Source organism: Chrysochloris asiatica, unplaced genomic scaffold (genome assembly GCF_000296735.1).
Source record: "Chrysochloris asiatica unplaced genomic scaffold, ChrAsi1.0 scaffold00170, whole genome shotgun sequence".
In the NCBI taxonomy this organism is placed as follows: domain Eukaryota; kingdom Metazoa; phylum Chordata; class Mammalia; order Afrosoricida; family Chrysochloridae; genus Chrysochloris; species Chrysochloris asiatica.
The window spans coordinates 48,498-75,206 of record NW_006408688.1 but is presented as its reverse complement, the minus strand read 5'-3'; the positions used below and the strand labels follow the sequence as shown (position 1 = coordinate 75,206).

The 26,709-nt window shown below is 37.7% G+C and overlaps 1 protein-coding gene across 2 annotated transcripts in view; it reads right to left on the bottom strand.

Moving 5' to 3' along the window:
• The window catches only part of TBC1D15 (TBC1 domain family, member 15), a 79,776-nt gene that overhangs the window by 43,354 nt on the left and 9,713 nt on the right, over nt 1-26,709 (bottom strand). For both annotated transcript variants that reach the window (XM_006871611.1, XM_006871612.1), the window contains exons 2-5: nt 21,119-21,217; nt 20,047-20,121; nt 10,893-11,031; nt 5,783-5,993 (exon numbers count right to left, since the gene is read on the bottom strand). In XM_006871611.1, coding sequence (XP_006871673.1) covers nt 5,783-5,993; nt 10,893-11,031; nt 20,047-20,121; nt 21,119-21,217 — 524 coding nt within the window. The remainder of the gene's footprint in view (nt 1-5,782; nt 5,994-10,892; nt 11,032-20,046; nt 20,122-21,118; nt 21,218-26,709) is intronic.

Genomic DNA, 26,709 nt, shown 5'->3' with positions numbered 1-26,709 from the left:
TAAGACACTGGATTTTTTCAAAGGAGCAAAGGTTGAGCCATTTGAAGTAGGAAAAAAATTATACGTTTCAAACCATTCAATTTTCATTAAGACATTTTTCTGAACTTTTTTTGTGTGATACTCAACATAAAGATCTACACATTCTTACAAAGTATGCTTTTTTAAAGTAGCTAATAATAGAAGCTAACATTTTTCCTCTAGCAAAATACTGCTGATGCTGCGACTCTACCTTGTTTCTGACATCAAGTCAAATTATTTATCTACACTCCAAATAAAAGAAATGGTCATGAAAGCTAAAATGCTGGTTATACACGTAGATGGGGAACAAATATGAACCTAGGCTCAGAAATCAGTAAGGCTCCAGATCTAAAATAATTACCACTAAGCTGGAGATGAGAATAAATGGCTCTAATCAGTAAACAATTACAAATATATATTTTAAAGGAAGCATTTCATTTTACACTCATTGCTGTATGACTAGGTTTGGGGTATAGAAGGTCTAGCAGTGGGAGAGAGTCGAGAAAATTTAGGACTGGCTGCTCCAACCTAATTAGGATAGAAAATAAAAAGAAAACAGTAAAAGGGAGCTTCAAAAAATTCATGGAAAATGGAACTGAAAGATACTGGAATTTTTCCATGAATATTTTGAAGCCCCCTCACATATCAGTCAAGGGGCAAGTAGAACACTGCTAAGCAATTGAAGCACTTAAAACAAAGAGTTGACAATCCAAAATACTGTTAAATGTTTCCACCTATCAGGCCACCATTCTAATTGAACTTGTATTTATTATGGATTCAGAGAAGTTGATTTCTCATGTCAATGTTATTCAAGACATTCCAACTCATTAAAATAGGAAGAGATAACTTTCAATGCTGTTAGTACCAGTTATTGAATCAGCACTAATTACGGCCTTAAATGAACACTGTGGTCTAGTATCACAGCTATGGAAGCACGTTGTTGTGGTGGCATTGTGCCTTCAAGTCAGTTCCAAATCATAGTGACCATGTATAGAATTTCCGAGGGTGAAAATCTTTGCAGGAGCAGAAAGCCTCATCTTTATCCCATGGAGCAGCAGGCGAGCTCCAACCACCAACCTTGTGGTTAGCAGTCCAATGCTTATCCTACAGAGCCACAGCTCTTCTTATGGAAGCATAGCTCCTGCAAATTCTGAAGTACTTTTCAAGCTTTACAGTAAGCCTTTCTTCAATGAACTCATAGCAAACTAAAAAATTGGAACAATGTTTTACACTCTTAAGGGACAATGAACTATTCCATACTTTACTTAAAATCACCAATATGAAAGGCTAAAACAAGTGAAATTATTGCAAAGGACACCAACAGGGGGGAAAAAGTGAAAAAATAAAAAGGCATGTAACAGCTACAATAACAAAATTACAAATGTACCAAAGAAAATAAATGAAGACTTAGAATCTCATCTTGTAAATGGTTGGTACTAAAAGATGACACAACCAGATAGTGTTTGAGGGGGCTGCTGCAATGCTTGGATTTATGTATTAATATAAAAATGTACTAATATATAAAATAATTTTAATGCAACCAATAAGCCCCATTCCTCTCTCTGCAACCAATTTGGTCCAATAAAGCTAAGAAAAAATAATTTGTGGCTCATTCTTTTACCCAAATGAGCATCATGTTTTAATAGGTGGTAAGTCAAAGAACACTAATAAACATCAATGAATAACACACACACACACCCCAGTACCTAAGTAAACCACCTGAAAAATACTGTGCCTCACTGGGGCCTCGATTTGCACTGACTGATCTAGCTGGAGAGACTGAAATCAGCACCTTAGCATGGCAGGCCTGGTCCTTTCCTCACACTTGTACAGCTGCCCATGTACAGCACATTTAGAACCTCTGCTCATCGGTGGGGAAGGCAGGCACTACTCTTTCGGAAGAAAACCCTGACTCAGTAGAGGAAGTATTAGATGACAACAGGGCCACAGATGCAAGTCACATTCTTAAATTTAATTTAATCAGAAAAGAAAAAAAAAAAAAAAAAGAGAGAGAGAGCACAGACAAGTCTGATTCTTAAAACCTGTTTCAACTGGTTTTAAATTCAGAAGATGAGAAGATGATCTTGGTTGGCCAAGACAGACTGGCATTTTAGTGAGGATTAAGACAAGATTTTTCTTATTCTTCTTCCTTCTGATCTCTACAGAAATTTACAAAAACAGGCATCAAAAAACACCACTTATTTGGAATAACTGCTCTAGGGAAAGGAAATGAGATTCCTGTAGCTAAAACCTAGTAGAAGAAAAAATCTGCAGATTGTATTTGAGGACTTTAATTTCTTCGAATGTTAACTTAAAAATTTGAACATTCCATTTATTTGGACCCTCAGTAACAAGAACAAGGGCCTTTACTGTATCCTTAAGAATTTACAAATGGGAGGCAGAATATACAAATCTGAGAAAATTATCCAACATATGATATGGCGGGACCTTGAAGATAAATAAAGTATTTGATGTACTACTCTTCTTACACGATTCAGATCCTTTAGGAAGCAAGAAGCAAATGCTCCCTCTTTCCTAGTGTCACAGGAGAATATACAAAAGATAATTGGCTGGAATTAAGGGAATGGCCTTACAAAGGATTCATTTTAGACAGAACCACAGGATGCCTGTTTAATTATACTTAATGATAAAGTACAATGAGGAGAGAACAAAATGCAGGGAGGTCAGTCCCTTCTGCTGGTTTTCTCTTTGACCAGATCACTGAAGCTTCCAATTAACAAACTTATGCTTACATCTTGTCCCACTTTATCCTCTCCTTAGTTGATCTCATTCTCTCAGAGTTTCAATTACTAATCATACACTGAAGACTTAACATAATATATTCCATTATAAGCTCTCACAGTGCTCTCTATCTCTTATTCAGAGAACTTATCACAAATGAGATTTTGCATTTACGTGGTGAATATTTGTGGCTCCCACGATGATGAAAACTCCATGAACATGACACATATTATTACTGCTGTCTTTCCACCATTTGACAAGTTTAGGGTGTTTTAAGAACTGAAAGAAAACCATGTGGCTAGAAAGCAAAAGAATGACATGAGATGAGCTTAAGAGATAAACACAGGGAAGACAATGCAGGTCCTCTTTAACCACGGTAAGAAATTAGGATTTTATTCAATGCTGCACTGAGATGCCTTTAAATTAATCTCATCATTTGTAATGAGACAAATAATTGGGGTGCTAAATTAACCTCAAAATTTGTGATGAGAAAAATAATAGGGGTGCCTATTCTCTATGTAGGACAAAAAAGGGGTCTTAGAGATAAAATATTTTATATACTGTACATTTTAGATCCTTTAGAATATAAATACTATTGTTTTCCAAGTGACCATTTTGACCCCTCTCATTATACTGGTTCTCTCTTCTTTGCAGTTATCATAAGAATGGCATATTTAAAATGCAGTGTCTAAAACTGAGCCAAGTTCTCCAAAATACTTCTGATCAGTAATGATTCAAGAGGGACTACTTACCATGTCCTGCATCTTAGAAACCATGCTTTAAAGTCTCAGTTTAAGTGATGTTTTTTGGTGATAGTTATATCATACTACTAAAACTGAGTTTGCTAATGTGCTAACACTCTTAAGTCTTTAACACCTGCTCTCACCAGCCATAACCTTGCGCTGCAATCGTGACCTTTCTAAAATCTATTTAATCCCCTGGTGGCAGCCTATTTAATTAAAGCTTCTGGCTTCAAGACCCAAGTCCCACATACCATCAACTAAGCCTAACTTTCTTTGGATACTACTGGTACTAATGAGTATACCTAGTACCAGCCAGAGGTGATCAACATGGTGGTGGCGGTGTGCTGCGGAGTCAGTTCCGACTGTTAGTGGCTATGCCTGCATAGCTTCCAGGGATCTTTACAGGAGCAAAAAGTCCCATCTTTCTCCCGCAGAACTGCTGGTAGTTTTGAACTGCTGACCTTGAGGTTAGCAGCCCAATTCTTAACCACTATGTTACCAGCGTTCCTTATCAACACGGTGGGGAAGAGAATCTCACGCCATAAAACACATAGCCTAGTGGGTTAAGGGTTACCAAAATCTTCCAATTTGGGGTACTATAAAGTAAGGATGGAGTCCTGGTGTGGCACTGGAGGTTCAAACTCACCAGCTGCTCCTCGGAAATCCTATACAGAGTCACAATGAGTTGGTACTGACCCAAGGGCACTTACCAACCACAACAACAAAGTAAGGACATTCTAATGTAGTTAACGTTCATCCACAGTTCCAAAAGATCAAAACCTTTTCTCTCTCCTTCTTACATCTACATATTCATCAATCACAAAATCTGACTTTGCCGAATAAGTCCCTAATTTGTACTCTTTTGTCTTGCCTGTCACTGGACAGCAAGGTCAGTTTGAACAGAAAAATCAGTGGTTCAAATTCACCAGTTGCTCCTTGGAAACCCTATATAGGGTCGCTATGAGCCGGAACCTATTCGACAGCACTTAACAGCAACTATCTTTCCTGTCACTCTCTAGTTCATGCCACCATAATCTCATCTGGATGACTGGAAGTCTGCTAATATGATTTACAAGATCCCTTGTGTTCTGGGCTTTACTCAGATTTGGTCTTATCTCTAACTTTGGTACCCTCCTTGTCCCACACTTGTGATAATGAACTACAGTTGGCCCTTGAACAACACAGGTTTGAACTGTGTGGGACCACTCATATGGAATTTTTTTCCTGGTGTTATTGTGGTGCGCTCAAGTGTTGCAAGAGTCCACTTAAAACAATGTGTATGCTAATCATCACCACGTGAGCTGCACGTCTCCGAGAGATGATTAGCAATGACACACTTTTTAGAGGATACTTGCAACATTTTAGCTCATCACAATAGAAACAAGAAAAAAAAAATCTGTGTATAAGTGGGTCAGTGCTGTTCAAACCCTTAGTGTTCAAGGGTCAACAGTACTTTGTTCTTAAATTTATCATGTTTGTGCTTGTCCATCTACCTAAAACCCTTCCTGTAGATGTCCCCTTCCCTTTCATACTAATGTTCACTCATTTGTCAGGTCTCAACTCCGACCCCATAACTTCCTCTAGAAAGTGTTCCAATTCCCACCGCACCCCTAGTATGAATTAGCTACCCTTCCTCCCTTCTTCAGAGCTCCCAGAGTACTTTGTACTTCCTTTCATTTAGTTTCTCAATTTTAATTGTCATTTACTTTCATAACCTTTATGAGAATATAATTCTCAGAGACCCAAGGGCATTCCTGTTTTGCTCACTACTGAATACTGAACAATCAGTATAGTACTTGACATGTAAATCAATGCCAAAAAATATCTGAGAGTGAGAAAGGGAGAATGTGTAATGTGCCCATATATAAATGCACGCTAGTAAATATAAGAGTTTGGGAAATAAGAAGGCCTGTCTTCTTTACTTATAAATAATTTTATAAAGATTAGACTTGCCTAACTTAAATTTTCAACAAAAAATACATAATATATGGTAAATTTGGTAAATGCATAATCCATAGATTACTATTGCATCTTTTCATTTAAATGGGTATAAGAAATACTGGACTACTCTTTTAAAATAAAAAACAGTACAATTTATTAAAATGGAAAAAGTTTATTCAGCCACTAATCCAAAATTGACAATATCCCAGAAAAAACATAGCTGCTTGTGCCCTCATATGTACATAGGTCACTGAGGCCCAAGGACAAGTAAAAGTAGTTTGCCTTGGGACGAATATAACAATCCAGTTTCAATAAGTAGAAAATAATTTGATACTTACTCACACAATACCACATATTTTTCAAGAGAGTCAATCAGTAGTTTGCTATCTCCTTGATGAAAGTGTAGAGCAGGGAGAACGACGTCATCTTTTAGACAGAATACCAAATACGACCAGCCCATACCCTCTTTGTTTTGCTTGATTGATTTCAGGTCTGTCAAACTGAACAGGAATGACCATTTGCTTTTCCCATTTCTATGACTTGGAGCATCTTAAAAACAAGAAAGTGGGGCAAAATATTTTTGTTCACCTTTTAAAAAGGGACTGACAGTGGTCTTTATGACTGCCTAAGGAAAAACCTGTTGAACCTGGGGACCCACTTTAACACACATTACAATGGCCTCCACCTGTATTATAAAAGGCAATTTGTATTCCTAAAAGAATGATTAAAAAAAGTTATCTTCAATATACAAACTCAAAAACTGTTATCCCTACTTAAAATAAAAGGTTTCCCCAAAAATCATCACAGCTTTAGAGGTAGGTAAGGCTAGATTTGAACTGCTATGCCACTATCTTGCTGAATGGTTTGGGACAAAGAATTGAATCTCTCTGCACCTGTTTCTTCATCTGTGAAACGAAGATAATTATACTTACCTCCCAATGTTATTCTAAGAATTAAATAATACTTGTCAATGAACTAAAAGAGCATGAGTACAGAGTAAACACACAATAAATGTTAGCTTTTCTTATTCCCTTCAAATGTGTATGTGATACTCTACCCGTCTGTTTTTTTTTAAATCTGTTTCTCCACTTCCTTATACAATTATTTACAATGTTGACAGTCAAATCCACCAGCTGCTCTGCAGGAAAGAGAGGAGGCTGTCTGCTCCCATATAGATTTACAGTCTTGGAAACCCTACCTGGGGTTGCTATGACTTGGAATGGACTTGATGGCAACGGGTTTTGCAGAGCATGAAGAAGGTACGCACAGTGGTATGAAAACAGCACGGGCATGAACACACAGACGGAGACAATTTATTTGCACAAGCCAACAGAGGGCAAAAATGCAATTAAGTAACGACTGCTTTAAAACAGAATGGATGCACCAATCTTTCAGGTTAAGTAAACTTTCTACTAATTTAGACCTACCTCAGGTCAAACCAAAGTAGAGCTTTTTTCTGAGTCTGTGGACTGTTTATATAAATTGGAAAAATCACAGTTTCATGAACAAGATCATAATTAATAACAAGCAACTTCAATTATTTAAAGCAAAATGTTAGTGTTTTCTAATGATAGTAATACTTGTATTAATATCTAATCTAAAATGCCAGTTTATTTTAATACTTTAGCTCACGTTAAGTCACAAAAAATTTTAAAAATCATTTGTTATTCATATGAAGTATCATACTATCCTGTTATCCAAGATGTTCATTAATTCTGTCCCCCATTATTAATTCCAGAAAGATAAACTATAAAGTATTTCATCAAAAGACAGATCAAACAGAGATGACCTGTTTGATCAGGTCAGAGATCACCTTCCTTAGTAGTCAGGAACACTAAATACCATCATCTACAATAACATCTTCTTAACGGGCACAGTGAAATCTACAGCTTACAAAAAATCCACATGCAAAGTATCTAAGCATTGCCACTACTTCATGGACTGTCCAATAACTACTATTTGAAAGGAAGTTCAGAAATCTAGTAGCTTACCTATATAATAAGGATCTGCCTAAGTTCTACATCATTCCAAATGGTCAACTCGTATGTACGCATGTACTAGACTAAGTGCCACATGTGTACTTGTCTACTTTACATCATGTTTCACTGGTATTAATATTACAGAGCTCATATACCACTAACAAGGTGATAGAAAAGTGAAAACAATTTTAAGCTGCAAGTTTCCAATAAATCATTTAAGTGTGACTGCATTTGTACTACCTAGAAAAGATAACTAAAACTAGAAAATACACACTACTAGAGTATTTGCAAAAACCAAAATCAGCAAAACAGCCCTGAAAAACTACATATTGACCATTAAATAAAACTCTTAAAATGCTCAGTTTTTAATCCAATATTAGCAAAAGAAATCATATGGAAAATATTAAATACTACATACTACATACCCTATATAATAATTTGCACAGACCATATTGCAGGTGGAGTCCTAGTGTGGCGCCATAGGATAAGCACTCGACCTCAATCAAGGTTGTTTTGAACCACAAGGTTGGAGGTTCAAACTCACCGGTCTCTCCTTGGAAACCCTATACAGGGTCATTATTAATCGGAACCGAACTGACGGCACTTAACAACAACAGGCTAGGGAGCTCTGATAGTGTAGTGGTTATGAATCGGGCTGCGAACCGCAAGGTCAGCAGTTCGAAATTACCAGCTGCTCCGCAGGAGAAAGATGAGGCTTCCTGCCCCTGTAAAGATTTACAACCTTAGAAACCCTGTTCAGGGTTGCTATGGGTCGGAACTGAACTGACTTGACAGCACATAACAACAACAACAGGCTATATGAATTATCAGGAGTTTGTGCATATTGAGGAGTAAAGATTTTACATAAATTTTCCCTCACTAAAAAGAAACATTACATATTAAGTGCAAGAGAAATTACTCTCATCTTTCATTACTTAAAACTGATAAATGAGACAAATATTACAAAAAATTCTGTTAAGTCCCTCCTCTAGATTATAAACTTCATGAGAGTAGAAACAGCCTTAGAAATGCGGCCATTCTTAGTCTGTCTTTTAGGGTTACTATGAGTCAGAATTGACGGGCCAGCAGTAGGTAATATCAAGTAAACATAAAAGTAAGTTGTAATTTAGTCTGCTACCAACATTTAAAAAGAAAATCTAACAGAGTCCAAGTATTAACACAAAGTTCCCTTCTTTCTCCTTAAAGGAAAGGCAAACAAAACTAATTGATTCTAAGAACGTATTAGGTTACTAAATATATATTAAAGGTATCTCCAACACATTAATATAGGAAACAATATAGTAGCAGAAGCAAAGTAAAACAGAATAGTTTAATAAGTCTCCATAGGTCTCAAATAAAATTATCAGGGACAAGACATCTTATGTGATGGGTTTCTACAACATGATGACAGTCTGTTTTCCGAGAAGAAATATTTTCAAAACACTGGTATACAAAAGCACAGGACTTCACAATGCTTCTGAAATATAAAGGTAAATGTCCTTATAAAATAAACAGTTAGGTGAGTCTTCAACAGTCAGTTTTTTATAGGTTTGTCCCATTTCCTTTGTGCCTCACAAACTAAAAAAATGTAAAGGTCATTTAAAAAAAAAAATCCTTGTCATCTAATTGATTCTAACTCATAGCAACCCTGCAGGGCAGAAGAATGTATGGCTTCTGGGAGATAACCTTTACCAAAGCATACTGCCACAGACTGCCAAGCAATTAAACCACTGTGCCACCAGGGCTCCTGTAAATGTTATGAGAAAAAGTTTCTTCTATGAAAAAGTACTTTTGTAAAATATGAAAATATTTCATAATGGCATACATTTGAATTCTGAAACCTAAAGGTAACCTCAGAATGTATCACCTTAATTGTCAATTAAAAAACAAAGGCTCTTCACTTACAAATCCTTGTGGACAGCAAATAACAAGTAGTATTTCCATCTGTGGCTTTTGGCTAAACTACATAGCTAAAAAAGTTCTCAGCTCTGTGAATTAAAATACAGATGTTAATTTGCACCTTCAAAGTCTGATTTCACCAGATGCAGGAAACTCAAGCATTGGAAGTGTTTTAAAGTCTCCCCAGGTAATTTCAATGTGCAGTAGATCTTTATTGTCAGATTATAATTTTCTCAACCATATAATGCTCCTTTCTTTTATGAAATAATGAAAACTTACTATTTTTGCTCATCCATATAATCTGTTACTTTTCATTTTCAAGAATATAACAATATTTGGTTACAAAAACAGTAACAATTCAATTCAGATCTAGAGAAGTAAAAATCATCTTGTCTCATACAAAAACTAATAATCTTGTAGCTTCATCTTTGACATTTAACTGTTCTCGTAAGAACCTTACCTCTCAGTGGAAAACAAAATAAACAAATAAACAAGAAAGACATGCACATAAAATGAACTGAATTTCCAAAATCTTGCTTTAATAACTATAAAAAAGGGGCTTCAAAAAATTCATGGAAAAATTCTACCATCTTTTAATTCAGTTTTTCCACAAACTTGTTGAAGCCCCTACTTGTTTCTTAATTGGCACTGTTTCCTAGAAATGGTAACATACAAAGTAAAACTACTGTATATGAAATGATTCCCCAGGCCTTATATGAAGACCAATTTTACTCAATAACAATGCTGTATCAATGTAATAATGTAAGTGCCAGTAAATTCTGGTCGGCCTTTTTCAATCTCAGAAAAAGCCAAAACACATTGAGATAAAATAGCCTTTTAGTCATATAACACAAAGAAATACACATTAAAAGATTAAAAATTTTAGCTCATACCAAAGATTTTAACTCAAACCTAAGATTTTAACTCTATACAAACCTTTGATATTTTAAAAATAAATCACAAGAAGGCTGTCCACATTAAAAACAGTCTACCTAGATCATACATAGGGCAGTACATAAGTAATATGGTATACAAACCACCTCTCTTTTGTGAACTAACATACACAGTTATGTCAGGATGGTCTTTTCTGTTAAGTACATGTCGATAATCACTATACAACAAATAAAGATTTAAATCAATAAAAAGAGGAGAAGACACAGTGAATATAATAAGTAAAGGGGAGAGTAAGCAGTGAAAATCCCAGTACACTCTGAAACTACATTGATACAGTTTTGTTGTACACTCATCTCCCCATGAAGCATTAAAATGAAAAAGCATGATTTTTAAAAAATTATACTTAAGAAAAACATGCATGAAAGACAAACATTTTTAAATGTATTTCTATTTTCCACCAATAGTAACTCCAAAATAGATCAAGCTTTTTTAAAACCATTTTTCTGAAGTTACAACCATCAATTACAAACAAGAAAATAGATAACGGTGTAACTAAAAATACGGTTGCTGTAAACTATTAACCAAAAGCACCAAATCCTTCTTGACTAGACAACATTAAATAATTTTCTTTGCACTTTTATTTGCTAGTATATATTTCAAAGGACTTAATTCATACCTCCATTGGTATTTGGTTTCTTTTTAAATGAAACGGTATTAACCATGTCCCACTCTGCTTCATAACTGTTCAGATGTTCCGATCCTCGATGAGCTCTTTCTTTTGGGGGCTGGGTCCATTCAACAACGGAACTGGAGTCCTAAAATAATTATAAATAAAATATTTATGGTCTTAAACTAGAATTAAATTTCAATTCATATTATCATCTTAGAGTCTATATAAATTAAGTTTGTAAGTTGAGGTAGACAACGCTAGAGGGAAAACTGAATACTATTTTCTCTACTCGTCTCCTTCACCACCTTATGAAAAAGACCAGAAAACTTTCCCAGCCTCCCTTACAGTCAGAGCTGGCATAAACATGAAGAGAAGTCAATAGTGGGTATTCTAAAAATGTTTCTGCTTTCCTTATAAAAGCCTTATTCCCTCCCCCATTTTCCACAGCTGTGATGCCTAAAAATATGCAGCTATCTTAGGACCACAACAGAAAGTCAAGAGAGCCATTGCAAATATCTCCCAAGCTCCAAACTTCTCATTATTTAAGGAAAATAGCCAGTGGTAGTGGCTAGTCACTTACATCACCATTGGCTGCATATTCTCTTATTGTCAATCAAAATCAGCCAATTAGTCAAAAAAGCTAAAAATAAAAAATTTACAGGTGGAGTTTTATAGCACTTTCAAGTTTAAAACAGAATAAAACCAAATGTCTAAAGGGTTATAATAATAATTGGTTAAATAAAAAAGCTCAACTTGTATACAACAAAAGAAAACATTAGAGAGTTAAAGATCAACAAATGGAAGAAAATGTTTCCAAAATATATGACTGATTAAGTGAAAAACTGCCAGAATTATTTAGAAATAGGCAAACATTAAAACACAAAAATAAGCATAATATGAGCAAACAATTCAGAAAACATAGACAAGCACCCAACCTCAGTAGTAATCAAAGAAGTTAAAATGAACTATCATTATATGGCCCCATCCAATTAAAAATAATTATCAAATAGAGAAGTGTGAGGAAAGAAGCAGGTTCTCTTGCACTACTGATAGTGGTGCCCTGGTGGCTTAGTGTGTTAGGCATTAGGCTGCTAACTGCAGGTCAGCAATTCGAATCCATCAGCCACTCTGCAGGAGAAACATGAAGTTTTCTGCTCCTGTCAAGATTTACACCTCAGAAACCCTATACAGGGTAGCTATGAGTCAGAACTGATTTGACAGCACACAACCATCACCACCCACCACTACCACACAACTTATCCCAGAAAAATACTCACACAAGTGTACAAAGGCACATAAAAGAATTTTCATTGCAGTATTGTAATAGTGAAAAACTAGAAATACCCTAACATCCCTCAATTGAGGAATGAACCAATAACTAAAGGACAGTCAATAAAATATACAGGATTATGGAGTACTGAGTTTCAGATTATGGTGATGAAAAAAATCACATTAAAGGTAAAGTTGTACAGTCAATTAATATAATTACTATCAATAAGCTACACCTGTAAAATGTTAACTGCGTTAAAATGTTAAATGCAAAAGTCATGTGACAGACATAGCTACAATGATAAAATTAAAAAAGAGGGTAGGTGCTGAGTTTGCTTATGCACAAACACCTTGTGGAATTTATGGGATTTGGTTCATTGGTTTGGAATTTTAGGGTCATAGTTCCATATGACATCCCAATTAAGTGGCCTAATACTATGAAAGTGAAGAGGACTTGAAATATTTACTTATGAAGATTAAAGAGCACAGCCTTCGATATGGATTGCATCTCAATGTCAAGAAAACAAAAATCCTCACCACTGGACCAATAAACAACATTCTTATCAATGGAGAAAGGATTGAAGTTGTCAAGGACTTCATTCTTCTTGGATCAACTATCAACACTCGCGGAAGTAGCAGTCAAGAGATCAGACGACGTATTGCACTGGGCAAATCTGCTGCACAGGAACTTTTTAAAGTATTGAAGAGCAGAGATGTCAGCTTGAGGACTAGGGTGCGCCTGACCCAGGCCATTGTGTTTTCAATAGCCTCATATGGATGCGAAAGCTGGACAGTGAATAAAGAGGATCGTAGAAGAATTGATGCCTTTGAGTTGTGGTGTTGGAGGAGAATACTGAGGGTGCCATGGACTGCCAAAAGAACCAATAGATCTGTTTTGGAAGAAGTGCAGCCAGAGTGCTCCTTGGAGGCCAGGATGGCTAAGCTTCGTCTCTCCTACTTTGGACATGTAGTCCGGAGGAAACAATCGTTGGAGAAGGATGTCATGCTGGGTAGGGTGGAGGGTCAGAGAAAAAGAGGAAGACCTCCAACGAGATGGATCGGCCAGGTGGCATCATTGATGGACTCGGGGGTGGCAGCGGTGGTGAGGTTGGCCCAGGATCGAACATTGTTTCGTTCTGCTGTGCATGGAGTCGCTATGAGTCGGTTCCGACTCGATGGCACCTGACAACAACAACAATACTATGTATGGTAAACTACCTCCTAGTTCATGGTATAGTGTCTAGGGTCTTAAAAGCTTGCAAGCGGCCATTCAAGACACAACCATTAGTGTCTATTTATCTGAAACAACAAAGGAAGACGGAGACTTGGAAATAAAAGAAAGAGAAAGTGTGGTAAATTGCCTCCAAGAACAACTGCCTCCTTGGATGAGATCAGAATTGGCTGTTGCCTGGCTATCATTACCAAACATTTTTTATCTAAGATTCTATAGAGGAATCTTGATCCAAAGGAATAAAATGAAGTAGAAAAGTTCAAATTATTATAGTCTCCAGACATTCTGGAGCCATAGTGGTGATGGTGTGCTTCCAATTCCCAGCGACTCAGTATAAACATTCCAAGGCTGTACATATTTACAGGAGCAGAAAGCCTCATCTTTCTCCCTTGGAGTGCCTGAGCTGCTGACCTTATGAATTAGCAGCCCAACATGTAACCCACTATGCTACCAGAAGAACTCTGGATAAACCCGAGACCATGTTATTGTTTTTGTTAAGTGCCATCAAGTTGGTTCCGACTCATAGCAAACCTGTTTCAAGTTCCCAAGGAGTGGCTGGTGAAACCAAAACTGTCCCATGAAGTCTTATTAAAACCAAGTAACAGTTTTAAATCCTCACAACTGGACCAATAAATAGCACCATAATAAAAGGAGAAAACATTGAAATAGTCAAAGACTTCATTTTGCTTGTATCCACTATCAACAATCATGCAAGCAAGAAATCAAAAAATATATTGCATTAGGCAGATCTGTGGCATAAGACCTCTTTAAAGTGTTAAGAACAAAGATATCAGTATGAGAACTAAGATGAGCCTGACCCAAGTCATGGTATTTTCAACAGCCTCATATGTATGTGAAAGTTGGATAATGAATAAGGAAGACCACAGAAGAACTGATGCATTTGAGTTATAGTGGTAGAGAAGAATTCTGAAAGTACCATGGACTTCCAGGAGAACTAAAAATCTGTGTTGGAAGTATAGCCAGAATGCTCCTTAATAAGCCAGGATGACAAAACTTTGTCACTCATACTTCAGACATATTATCAGGAGGGGCTAATCCCTGGAGAAGGACATCACGTTTGGTAAAGTGGAGGCTCAGTAAAAAACAGGAAGGCCCCCAATAGGGTGGACTGGCACAGTGGCAGCAGCAATGGGCTCAATAATAACCATTGTAAGGATGGCATAGGACCAGACACTGTTCCATTCTGTTGCACATAGGGTTGCTATGAGTCAGAACCAACTGGACAGCACCAAACAACAATGGCAACTAATAAAGAATATCTGCCTTAAGCATTTACTCTTTTCAAATCTATCCATATGGGATCAAATTCACAACAGCAACACAACAGATAGTAAACTTAGCTCACGTTACTGGAGGAACTACTCAGAAAGAATGAGAATGCTTACATAACTAGAAGAATGTAATCAGTGTTACTGAATTGCACATGCAGAGACTACTGAATTGATAAATATTCTGCGGTGTGTATTCTAACTCCAACAAAATAAATTAAAAAAAAAAAATACTACACAATCGTTTTAGGACTGGTATATATTCATTGTTGTTGTTGTTAAGTGCCGTTGAGTTGATTCCAACCCATAGCGACCCTGTATAGGGTTTCCAAGGAGCAGCTAGTGAGCTTGAACTACCGACTTTGCAGTTCAAACGACTTTGCAGTCCGAAGCATTAGCCCACAGTGTCACACCAGGACTCCATATATATTCATAATCAAAGGTAATGAGTGCATAATAGTAAAACAAAAAGATTTGCAAACTGTTTTGCTGCAACAGGAAAATATTGTAAAGGCCTAAGAAGTAAGAAATGGAAATAAACTGAAAAACAGAGGAAAGAAAGAAATAGATAAAATTATTAAGCGGAATGCTTTTTCTCCCAGGTCCTTACTCAAATGAAATTTTCTCAAGAAACCCTCCTTGATTACCCAATTTAAAAAACACCACAACCACCACGATCCATACAAATAACACTTAGCATTCTCTTACCCACTTTATTTTTCTCCATAGCATCTCCATAGCATTTGACAAAATGCCTATTTTACCTGTTTGAGCCTATCTCCCCTGCATCCATCCATTAATACATAAGCTGAGCAGGAGCAGGGCTTTCTTCTTGTTCAAAGCTGTATTCCTACAACCATAGCAAGCATTCCAGTCTTTGCTGAATGAGTGAAGTACACAATCTAGATTAAAATAAAGCATCTTAAGTCCAGTTTAGAAATGCCAAATAAAACACATTACCTCTGTTCCCTTTTGAATATTATATACACACACCCCCCCAAAAAAGACAACAGGACGGGGGGAGGGGAGGCAGCATGCGGGCAGGATGAAAACAAGGAAGCTGATAGTTTACACCTGAGAAAACTCAATCCTAGACCAGTAGTGAGAAAAGCTGAGAAACATCCACAGAACCCCCTCCCATCCAAAGGATATGAATTGGTAGATAAGAAAGTTCTGAAAATGAAAGATAAAAATCAGGCTGAAAAGAGGTCAACAAGCAAAAATTCGTAGAGTTATGACTTATTCATTAGGGGTTAAAGCAGAGTAACTATGAATTAGAGAAACCATCATTCTGAGCAGAGAGATACTGCACTAAAAGTAAAACCATAATAAAATTGGTGACATTCCAGCCTCTACTCAGCTCTCAGAACACTGACATCTAGGTTTGCCCTCTACCAGCAAGAATGTGCTTCTCTGGCAAATGTAACTCACCCAAGAGAAAAGCCTTAAGATTCTGAAATCAGAGATTCCTTCAGAAAAGAGTCTAACCAGAACACTCTTTAAGAGTCCGACTATTAGCATGCCTACTCATCCTACAGAGTACAATCATAGTTTTGTGTCTGTTGTTAAAAATGAGCACCATGTCACAAAAATCACCAAACATCAAAGACAAATATCTACACAAAAGACAGAGTCCAAATGAAACAAGGAAGGAAAAAAGGCAAGCTAGATGACATGGACAATACAGAGAGATGAAGGCTTTCAAAATGTTCTCACTAAAATCAGAAATAAGAAAAGATACTTCATCCAAGACGAAAATGATGCTTAAAAAAAAAGTGGGGTCCCCTCAGAGCAAACCACCTTCCAAGACTAAGACTCAATGGGAATAGACGGCTCTGATTGGTGACCACATATGTTACCAATAAGGGGAAGTGAGGGAAAAACAACAATGAAGTGGTAAGCTAAGCTATACAACGTTCAATAGACTCCTGTGAACCCAGGTGGGTACCTGGTTGGCCAGCAGTGTGGCAAGACCTGGGGACTCTTGGGCCCAGAGTCAGTGACATAGCCAAAGGACTAGAGTGGAGAGTGAAGCGTCCAGCTGATTAAGAAGGGAAGGCATATGCACAAGAACACCCACACTTGCAGATAATACCCACTTGACCTGGCTTCTTCAATGACTGGATGATCAGAGCTCAACTAGAAGACGAGGAAAAATCTGATACAATTTGATGAACTTGACCTACACCTATGGATGCAATAGCTCAAAAGAGGGAACAAATCTTTACAGCAAGGATCATTCCTACCCCTCCATACACAGAGTAGACAGGGATGGGCAACTTAGACATTGGCTACCCAAAATGGGGGGTGGGGGTGGGGGGAGCACAAAGGCAAGAAGTGACTGGCTTTCAAGATCCAGAGGGCGTGGAGGAAGGTAGAATCTCCACTGAGCAGTATCCAATCTGTTTAGGCGGGGCTGATAAAAGGAAATGTGGATAGGTCTCTTGTGATACAATAGTAAATAATTGTAATCAGGACTGCTTGTGAGGGTTGGAAATGTAAAGGTAGACATTTTGTAGCAAGGAGGAGAGTGATTAACTTTGCAGGCCAGAAGTGGAACTACCTGGGACCATCAAGGGAGAAAAGCAGAGCGCGGGACGCTACCCAGAGAACCAGTGATGCCTGAGATGAAGTGGAGAGATGGAGCAGCTGGGGACTTTAAACCCAGAGAGGGAGAGTGGCTGTGTGCTGACGACAGGGGAAGGGGGCAGGCTTATAGGGTATATACCCTTTGGTTGGTTGATGATGCATAGAGGGAACTGTAACATGGCAATGAAACAATATATGATAGAATGAATGTAAAACTAACGTTCTCCCATGTAAACTATCACATAATTCACAATAAAACATTTAAAAAGGGGCGGGGGGGGGACAATGACACATAACAATAAAGATGTCTGAGAAATTAAAAATTAACAACAATAACATATATAGTAAATGTGCCATCTCAGAAGGAAAGCGAATCTCATTACCATCAAAGAAGGGCCAGGAGTGAAGCAAATCCTTTGGGTCCTGAGATTCCTTTGCAATGAACCTCCTCAACCCAGGGACAGAAAGTTGTGCCACTGGAGAAATGGTAGAGCAGCAGCAGAGCCAAAAGCCAAAGCACAAGACAGGGCAGTGGCCTTCTCAACCCAAAGAGCAAATAAAGTTGAATAACTCTGGGCAGGAGGCTTGCTTGTAAAGTGGGGTGCCTCAATAAACTTAAGTGTGAGAACTAGGTTTGCTGACTCATGGACCTAGAGCAAATCAAGCTGAGGCTTATGGTAGAGCACTGTGCCCTATGGGCATTTATCAGCAACCCCAAAAGAGCTCTGTAACAAGAGACTGGGAAGAGAGAGTCCTGCAGGTGGACTCTGTCAAGTAGAGGCTGTTCTGATTGAAACAACTGTGCTCTAACCGTTTCTGACACTGCATTGTAACCTGTTAGCTTCCCTAATAAATTTCATAATAATGGATTACTGAACCCAGATGTGATAATAGAGAGGGTTCCGGGAGGGAAGATTTGGTGCCACATTTTTGCATTCACAAGGGATTTGTATCCAAAATAAAGAACTCTTACATCTCAATAGTCACTGGAGAAGGATATCATGTTTGGTAAGGTGGAGGGTCAGAGGAAAAGAGGAAGACCCCGAGTGAGATGGATTGGCAAAGTGGCTGCATCAATGGGCTCAAGCATGGCAAAAATTGTGAGGATGGCCCAGGACCGGGCAATGTTTCATTCTGTTGTACACAGGTTTGTTATGAGTCAGTACCTACTCAATGGCACCTAACAACAACATCTCAATAATAAATACAAATAATCAAATGAGCAAAGGAAGGGAATCAGCATTTCTCCAAAGATTTACAAATGGGCAATAAGCACACGAAAAAAATGTTCAACGTTTTAAGTCATGATGGAAATGCAAATCAAACCCACAATGAGATAACACTTCATACCCACAAAGTCAATTAAAATAACAAGGACAAAAACAAATACTGGCGAAAATGTGGAGAAACTGGAACCCTCAAACATTGCTGGTGGCATTGTAAAATGGTGCAGCAGTTTTGGAAAAAGCTTTGGTGGTTTCCTAAATGTTAAACATAGAGCAACATGTTGTTGTTGTTGTTATGTGCCGTGGAGTCGTTTCTGACTCACAGCGACCCTTACAGGGTTTCTGAGGCTGTAAATCTTTACGGGAGCAGAAAGCCTCATCTTTCACCCGCAGAACAGCTGGTAGTTTAGAACCGCTGACCTTGCAGTTCACAGCCCGATTCGTAACCACTACGTAAGCAGTGGTTGCTCCTTATAGAGCAACATATTGCCCAGCAACTCCACTCCTAGGCATACCCAAGAGAAATGAAAACACAAAACCTTGTACATGAATGTACAGCAACATTCACAATAGTCCAAAAGTGAAAAAAACAAAACAAAAACAAATGTTCAGCAGCAACTTATTAATGGATAAACAAAATGTGACAAATCCACAATTGGAATATCATTCAGGAATAAAACAAAGCACTGATACACACTATTGTTTAGTGCCATACAGTTGGTTCTGACTCATAGTGACCCTTTATTAGGGTTTCCGAGAAGCTGCTGGTGAGATTGAACTACCGGCCTTGCAGTTCAAACCAACCTTGCAGCCCAGTGTTTATCTTAAAGCACCACCCCCATTAATGGAATTTTGAAAACATGCTAAGTGAAAGAAGTCAGCCATAAAATAATGTATATCATTTCACTTATATGAAATGTACAGAACAGGCAAACCCTTTAAGACACAGAAAGTAGAATGTTGTTGTTGTTAAGTGCCATTGAGTCAATTCCAACCCATAGTAACACTGTATAGGGTTTACAAGGAGCAGCTGGTGAGCTTGAACCTTGTGGTTCAGAGTGAATTTGCACTCCAACGGGTGGCACATATCAGGACTCCAGAAAACAGATTAGTAGTTGCAAACGATAGGGCTGGGGGTGGGAATGAAGAGTGACCTCTAATGGGTACAGAGCTGCTTTTTAAGAGGAACGAAAATGTTTTAAATTAGATGTCAATGATGACTGCACAACTCTGTAAATACACTAATCTTACACTGAATTGTATAATTAAAAGGAGTAGATATTATTGAATGTGAATTATATTTCAATAAAACCAAACTAAGCCCAACCCACTATCATTAAGACAATTCTGAAGCACAGCAACCCTTTAGGATAGAAAAGAACTGCTCCATAGGGTTTCTGAGGCTGTAAATCTTTATGGAAGCAGACTGCTAAATCCTTTTCCGATGAGTGGGTGGTAAATTCAAACCGCCGATCTTTCATGTAAACAGCCCAATACCTAACCCACTGTCATTTTTTAAATGGCATTCCAATGGTCACATTTTTTTTCTTAAATACCTTTCCAGCATAGAGAATACTAGAAGAATCATATGCATCATCTAATGGTCTCCAGTCCACTATTACTTCAGAATCCTAGAGAAAAAAAAATTATGAACCATATTTAGTATTCATAATATCTTACATTCTTAGTCACATTTCAATTCCCTAAACCCAAAATAAAATTTCAAAACATTAATTATTAGCACTTTAAAAAATCCTATGTAGGGGAAGAGAGAGTCCTCCCCACTGAATAGTTTTCAACGTATCTACTACATAGGTCCAGAAAAAAGATACGGGGATAAGATTCTTATGATTCAATAGTGAATAACTGTTATCATGACAAACTGTGAATGTCACAACTGTAAAGGTAGACGTTTTGTAACAACAAGGGAGTAATCTTACAGGACCATCAAGGGAGAAGAGCACAAGCAGAATGCAGGACCCTATCCAGAGAAAAAGCAACACCAGAAACGGAGGCAGAGAAGGGGACATGGAAAGGGGGAGCACCTGAGGACTCTAGATTCATGGAAAGAGATGGACTGAGTGCTGGTGGCCAAGAGTCGGGCTTGTAGAATGTACCCTTTGGTTATTTACATTATTATATTTTTCTGAGTGTTTTTGTGTCTATCCCCTCAATACCCCCCACTCCCCCCAAGAAAAAAACCACAGAGAAAATGGAAACAAATACTGTTGAATGATAATGCACAAAGGAGATTTTAATCACTGCAATGAAACAATGGTGTAAAGGGTACTCCCATATAAAGTATCACTCAGTTCACAATAAAACAAAACAAAAATCCTATGTTAACCAGTTTTATGACAAATGTCATATACGTTTTTAATTATTATATGCTTTTCATTATTATAAAATTACACGAATTATCTTATAGAATAAGTTTTAAAATATTTCATTCCATTTTACTCATTTTTTCAAAATATTTTATTTCAAAGTCATTCCATTTCAATTTAATACCACTGCTCAATTATAAAATTTTATCTCACAGATGAAATTCAAACTTCCTGATAATAACCCAAACATGAACCACTACCATAAACATTTATTAAATGAAACCATTTACAAGAAACATACCTTTTCTAAAACACGTAATATTCCTGAAATGAAACTATCGTGGTCGTTGGTCTTTCCACAAGATGAGTGAATATACACCCCTTCTTGTTCATATATAACCTGGAACAGTAAAAATAAGATTCATCAAGCAATTTTTATTCAGTACTATTTCTATCTTTCTGATATTATTACATTATATTTAGCTATAATGTCTGGTCAAGTTTCTGGTTATTTCATATACAAATGTATTATTTTATCGACAACACTCACTAAAGAACATTTCAAATAAAGATAAACTGGAAAGAGTTTGCTGTGTTAATCAGGGAAGTTTCTTTTTCTAATTTTTAGTGATGACCACAAGCTTGACCTTACCCATAAACAAAAATGTTGAGTTAATTGCTATTTATCTTAATATACAAATTCCACTTCAAGTTTGTATTTTTTATGGCACTGGAGGATAAGCACTGGACCGTAAGATCAATTTGAACCACAGCTTGGTAGTTCAAATCCATCAGCCTTTTCACAATAACCTTATATTGCTGTTGGTGGTGTTGTTAAGTGCCATCGAGTCAGTTTCAATCCACAGCGACCCTGTATAGGGTTTCCGAGGAGCAGCTGGTGAGCTTGAACCTCCGACCTTGCAGTTCAAACGGCTTTGCAGTTTGACGCATTAACCCACAGCACCACACCAGGACTCCTAAATAGGGTCACTATAAGTAGGAACTGACTCGAGGGCACTTAACAACAACCATAAGCAAAATATTTGGTTTAACATTGAAAATGAAGATAGCTAAGTGTGATTTTCTGCATCTGAATTTTGTTTTATAACAAAGAAGTTTAAAATTACCAATGATAAATACAAAGGAGTCCTGGTGTGACCGTGCAGGATAAGCAATGGACTGCTACCTGCAAAGTCAGCAGCTCAAACCCATCAGCCACTTCTCAGAAACCCTATACTATTGTTGTTGTACCCTGTACACAGTCGCTATGAGTCAGAATAAACTTGATGGCACTTAACAACAACAAACACAAAATATGAAGTTTTAAACCAAGTCTCTAGGATGTTGAATAGAAATTAAATTCTCAGATATAAATCATGTCACTAGATTAAAAATTGAAGGATATACCTTGAGGGGAAAAAAAGGAAGAAGGACAAAGCAAGCAGATTTGAGGTATAACACCAGTTAACACTAAGTATACCTGCAAAATCAATGAGAGCAAAGAATGCAATTGTGGGAATACGTACAGGCTCCCACTAAAATATGGAGAGGGGCCAGCGATCATTTCAAATAAATTACAACAGGTAAAAAACCACTTTTGAATGTGATGATGACCTACTGAAACCCAAACATCTGTTAATTGATTCTAGAACTACATGTTGCTGTTAAGTGCCATGGAGTCGGTTCCGACTCAAAGCAACCCTGTATAGGGTTTCCCAGAAGAGGCTGGTGGGTTTGAACCACCTAGTTTGTGAAGCTGAAAAAAATGAAAGCAAGTCCACGATGGCCAATATATGACTTTGAATACATCCCACCTGAATTTAGAGTTCATCTGAAGAACACTAAAGACCGAAGACCAGAAGAGTTGTGGGATGACAACAAAAACATCATACAGGAAGAAAGCAAAAAGTCATTAAGAAGACAAGAAAGAAGGAAAAGGTCAAAATGGATGTCAGAAGAGACCCTGAAACTTGCTCTCTAGTGTAGAGATGGTAAAGCAAATGGAAGAAATGAGGAGGTCCAAGAGATGAGCAGAAAATTTCTAAGGTCAGCTCGAGGAGACAAAGTCAAATATTACAATGAAATGTGCAAAGAGCTGGAGTCAGAAATCCAAAAAGGAAGAACACGCTCAGCATTTCTCAAGCTGGGGGAACTAAAGAAAAAATTCAAGCCTGGACTTTTGTTATTGAAGGGTTCTCTGGGCAAATTACTGAATGATGCAGAAAGCATTAAGAGACAATGGAAGGAATACAGAGAGTCATTGTACCAAAAGGAAATGGCTGATGTTCAAATGTTTCAAGAGGTAGCATATGATCAAGAGCCAATGATACTGAAGGAAGAAGTCTAAGGTGCATTGAAGGAACTGGCAAAGTACAAGGCACCAGGAATTGATGGAATAAAAATTGAAATCTTTCAAGAACGTGAGGTGGCACTGGAGGCACTCATCTATGCCAAGAAATCTGGAAGACAACTACTTGGCCAACTGACTGGAAGAGATCTGTATTTGTGTCCATTCCAAAGAGCGGTGACCCAATGGAATGCAGAAGTGATCGGACACTATCTTTACTATCTCATGCAAGTAAAGTTTTACTAAAGGTAATACAGAAACAGCAGCAAGCATACATTGACAGAGAACACCCAGAGGTTCAAGCTGGATTCAGAAGAGGCCGTGGAATGAGGGATATCATTGCTGATGTCAGATGACTCTTGGCTGAAAACAGAATCCCATAAAGATTGTTTACCTGTGCTTTACTGACTACACAAAGGCTTTCTATTGTGTGGATCACGACAAGCTATGGACAACTTTGCAAATTATAAGTATTCTGGGACACTTAATAGGGCTCATGAGAAATCTGTACATGGGCCAAAAGGCAGATGTTCAAACAGAACATGGGAACACTGAATGATTTAAAATTAAGAAAGGTGTGCAACAGGGTTGTATTCTTTCACCATACTTATTCAACCTGTACGCTGAGCAAATAATCCAAGAAGCTAGGTTATATGAAGAAAAATGTGGCATCACGATTGGAGGTAGACTCATTAACAACCTGTGATATGCAGATGATACAACCTTGCTTGCTGAAAGTGAAGAGGACTTAAAATATTTACTGATGAAGATCAAAGAGCACAGCCTTCAGTATAGATTGCATCTCAATGTAATGAAAAGAAAAGTTCTCATCAACAGAGCAAAGACAGAAACTGTCAAGGACTTCAGTCTGCTTAGATCAACTATCAACACTCATGAAAGCAACAGTCAAGAAATCAAAGGATATACTGCATTAGTTAAATCTGCTGCACAAGACCTTTTTAAAATGCTGAAGAGCAATGATGTTAGCTTGACGACTATGGTGTGCCTAACCCAAGCCATGGAATTTTCAATAACCTCATATGGATGCGAAAGCTGGACAATGAATAAGGAAGACCATAGAAGAGTTGATGTTTTTGAGTTATGGTGTTGGAGGAGAATATTGAAAGTGCCATGCGCTGCCAAAAGAACAAACAGATCTGTGTTGGAAGAAGTGCAGCCAGCGTGCTCCCTGGAGGCCAGGATGGCCAAACTTCATCTTTCATACTTCGGGCAAGAGGGGTGAAGTCACTGGAGAAGGATATCATGTTTGGTAAGGTGGAGGGTCAGAGAAAAAGAGGAAGACCCCCAGTGAGATGAACTGGCAAAGTGGCAGCATCAATGGACTCAAGCGTGTCAACAATTGTGAGTTGGCCCAGAACCAGTCAATGTTTCGCTCTGTTGTGCATAGGGTCGTTATGAGTTGGTACCGACTCAATGGAACATAACAAGAACAAAAACAACCTTGTGGTTGGCAGTCTAGTGCTTATTCTACACAGTCATACAGGGTATTTTATAAGCATCTGATAAAATTTTTATTGATTGTCTTGCTTACAGCGTCACTTCTCAGAAGATACAGGAAACAGACTTAATGCACACCAACAAAAAAATAAATGGCTATTAACAAAAACTATGGGAGAAAGCAGACCATCTTTGAGTTTATAACACCCAAGAAAACACATCTGGAACACAATCAAACTTTTAGACTAGGCTTGAGAGAAAAATAGATGTATATGAGGGGGCAACCAAAAGTTTGTGACATCCTGGTGTGATGCTGTAGGGTAAGTATTAACTGCTAACAGCAAAACTGGTGATTCAAACCCACCAGCCACTCCTCAGAAACCCTATGCAAGATCACTAAGAGTCAGAACAGGCTCAACGGCACTTAACAACAGCAACCCAAAGTTTGTGAAAAAATTCCATTATCTTCTCATTCTATTTTTCCACAAACTATTTAAAGCCCCCTTGTAGACTATGTATTATTCCAACCAAAAACAGAAAAAATATTCCTACATAACCACTTCTACTTCAAGCCAAGATGAAGTAAAGGAAACTAATTTACCATACAGCATCGTTTCAACTATTCAGAGCAGAAAATCTCATAATTCATGGTACACTGGGTAGAGCATTCACAATGGTCTTGCCCTAAGCAGCAGGGCAAAATTAATACAGCAAATGCTGTGCCAATACAATCTAGCCACATTTTAAAGCAACACTAAAAATGTCAAATTGTTTCCAAGTAACTTTAGCAACTGACTCTGTAGGATAAGTACTAGACTGGTAATGGCAGTTCAAACCCACCAACCACTCTCAAAAACCCTATACAGTATCCTTATGAGTCAGCACTGACTCAACATCACACATCAACAAAGAATAATCTCAAGAATATTTTATAGGAATATGAAAACAAGGGAATAATCAGTGTCTGGTATACAATAAAAAAACAATTACTCAGGCATAAAAACAAAAAAATAGGACAAGGAGAGAAAAAAATCAATAAAAAATGAACCCAACATGACAAAAACATTAAAATTTATAGACAATGATATTAAATTATCACTAGAGCTGTATTCCATGTGTTCAAAAAACTAGAGAAAAGTTAGAACTTATTAAGAGGAGACCAAAAAAATACTAAAAAGTTCCCATTGAACTTCTAGAGATGAAAACTACAATGTTAACATGAAAAGTACACTGGGTGGGATAAATGGTAGATTAGATATTGCAGAAGCCTGATGACCTTGAAGTCTTACCAACAGCAAAGATCCAAATCAAACAGGTCAGCAGTAGGGGCATGCCAGGGGGGACAAACAGAGAACAGGGTACCAATGAGCTACAGGAAAACTTCAAGTGGCCCAGTATATGTACCATCTGAAGTTCCTAAAGGAGATGATGGAATAGAGAAACACACAAAATAACTTTTGATGAAAATTTCCATATTTGATGACGATTACTAAGCTACAACGAATTCCTAGTGGTACAATGGTTAAGTATTCAACAAAAAAGAAAAAGATTATTTCAAGAAACATATAAGCAAGGCTGGGAACACTCACTCATCGGGCAAAGGATTCAAAAACAGCTACTTGACCAACCAATTGGCATCTACATTTCTGCCAAATCCAAAGAAAGGTGATCTACTGGAATGCAAAAATTATCAAGCAATATCACTAACACAGAGACTGTGGTAGCTCCATAGGATAAATACTAGACTGCAAAGCACAAGGTAGGTAGTTCAAGTCCACCAGCCATTCCAAAGACAAAATATAAGGCTTTCTGCTCCAATAAAGATTTACAGGCTTGGAAAGAGTATAGTCAGTATGAGTCCGAACCCACCTGACAGCAGTTAACAACAACAGCACCACTAATATCTGTTGCGGACCATGTGAGACTAGTCAGAGGTTCGAGGCCCTCTAGGGCCGAGTGTAACAAATGAGGCCACTGGCAGTTAATGGCAAATTGCTTTCATATTAATATTCAGTTATATTGTTGTTGTTGTTAAGTGCCGTCGAGTCGGTTCCGACCCAAAGCGACCCTGTACAGGGTTTCCAAGG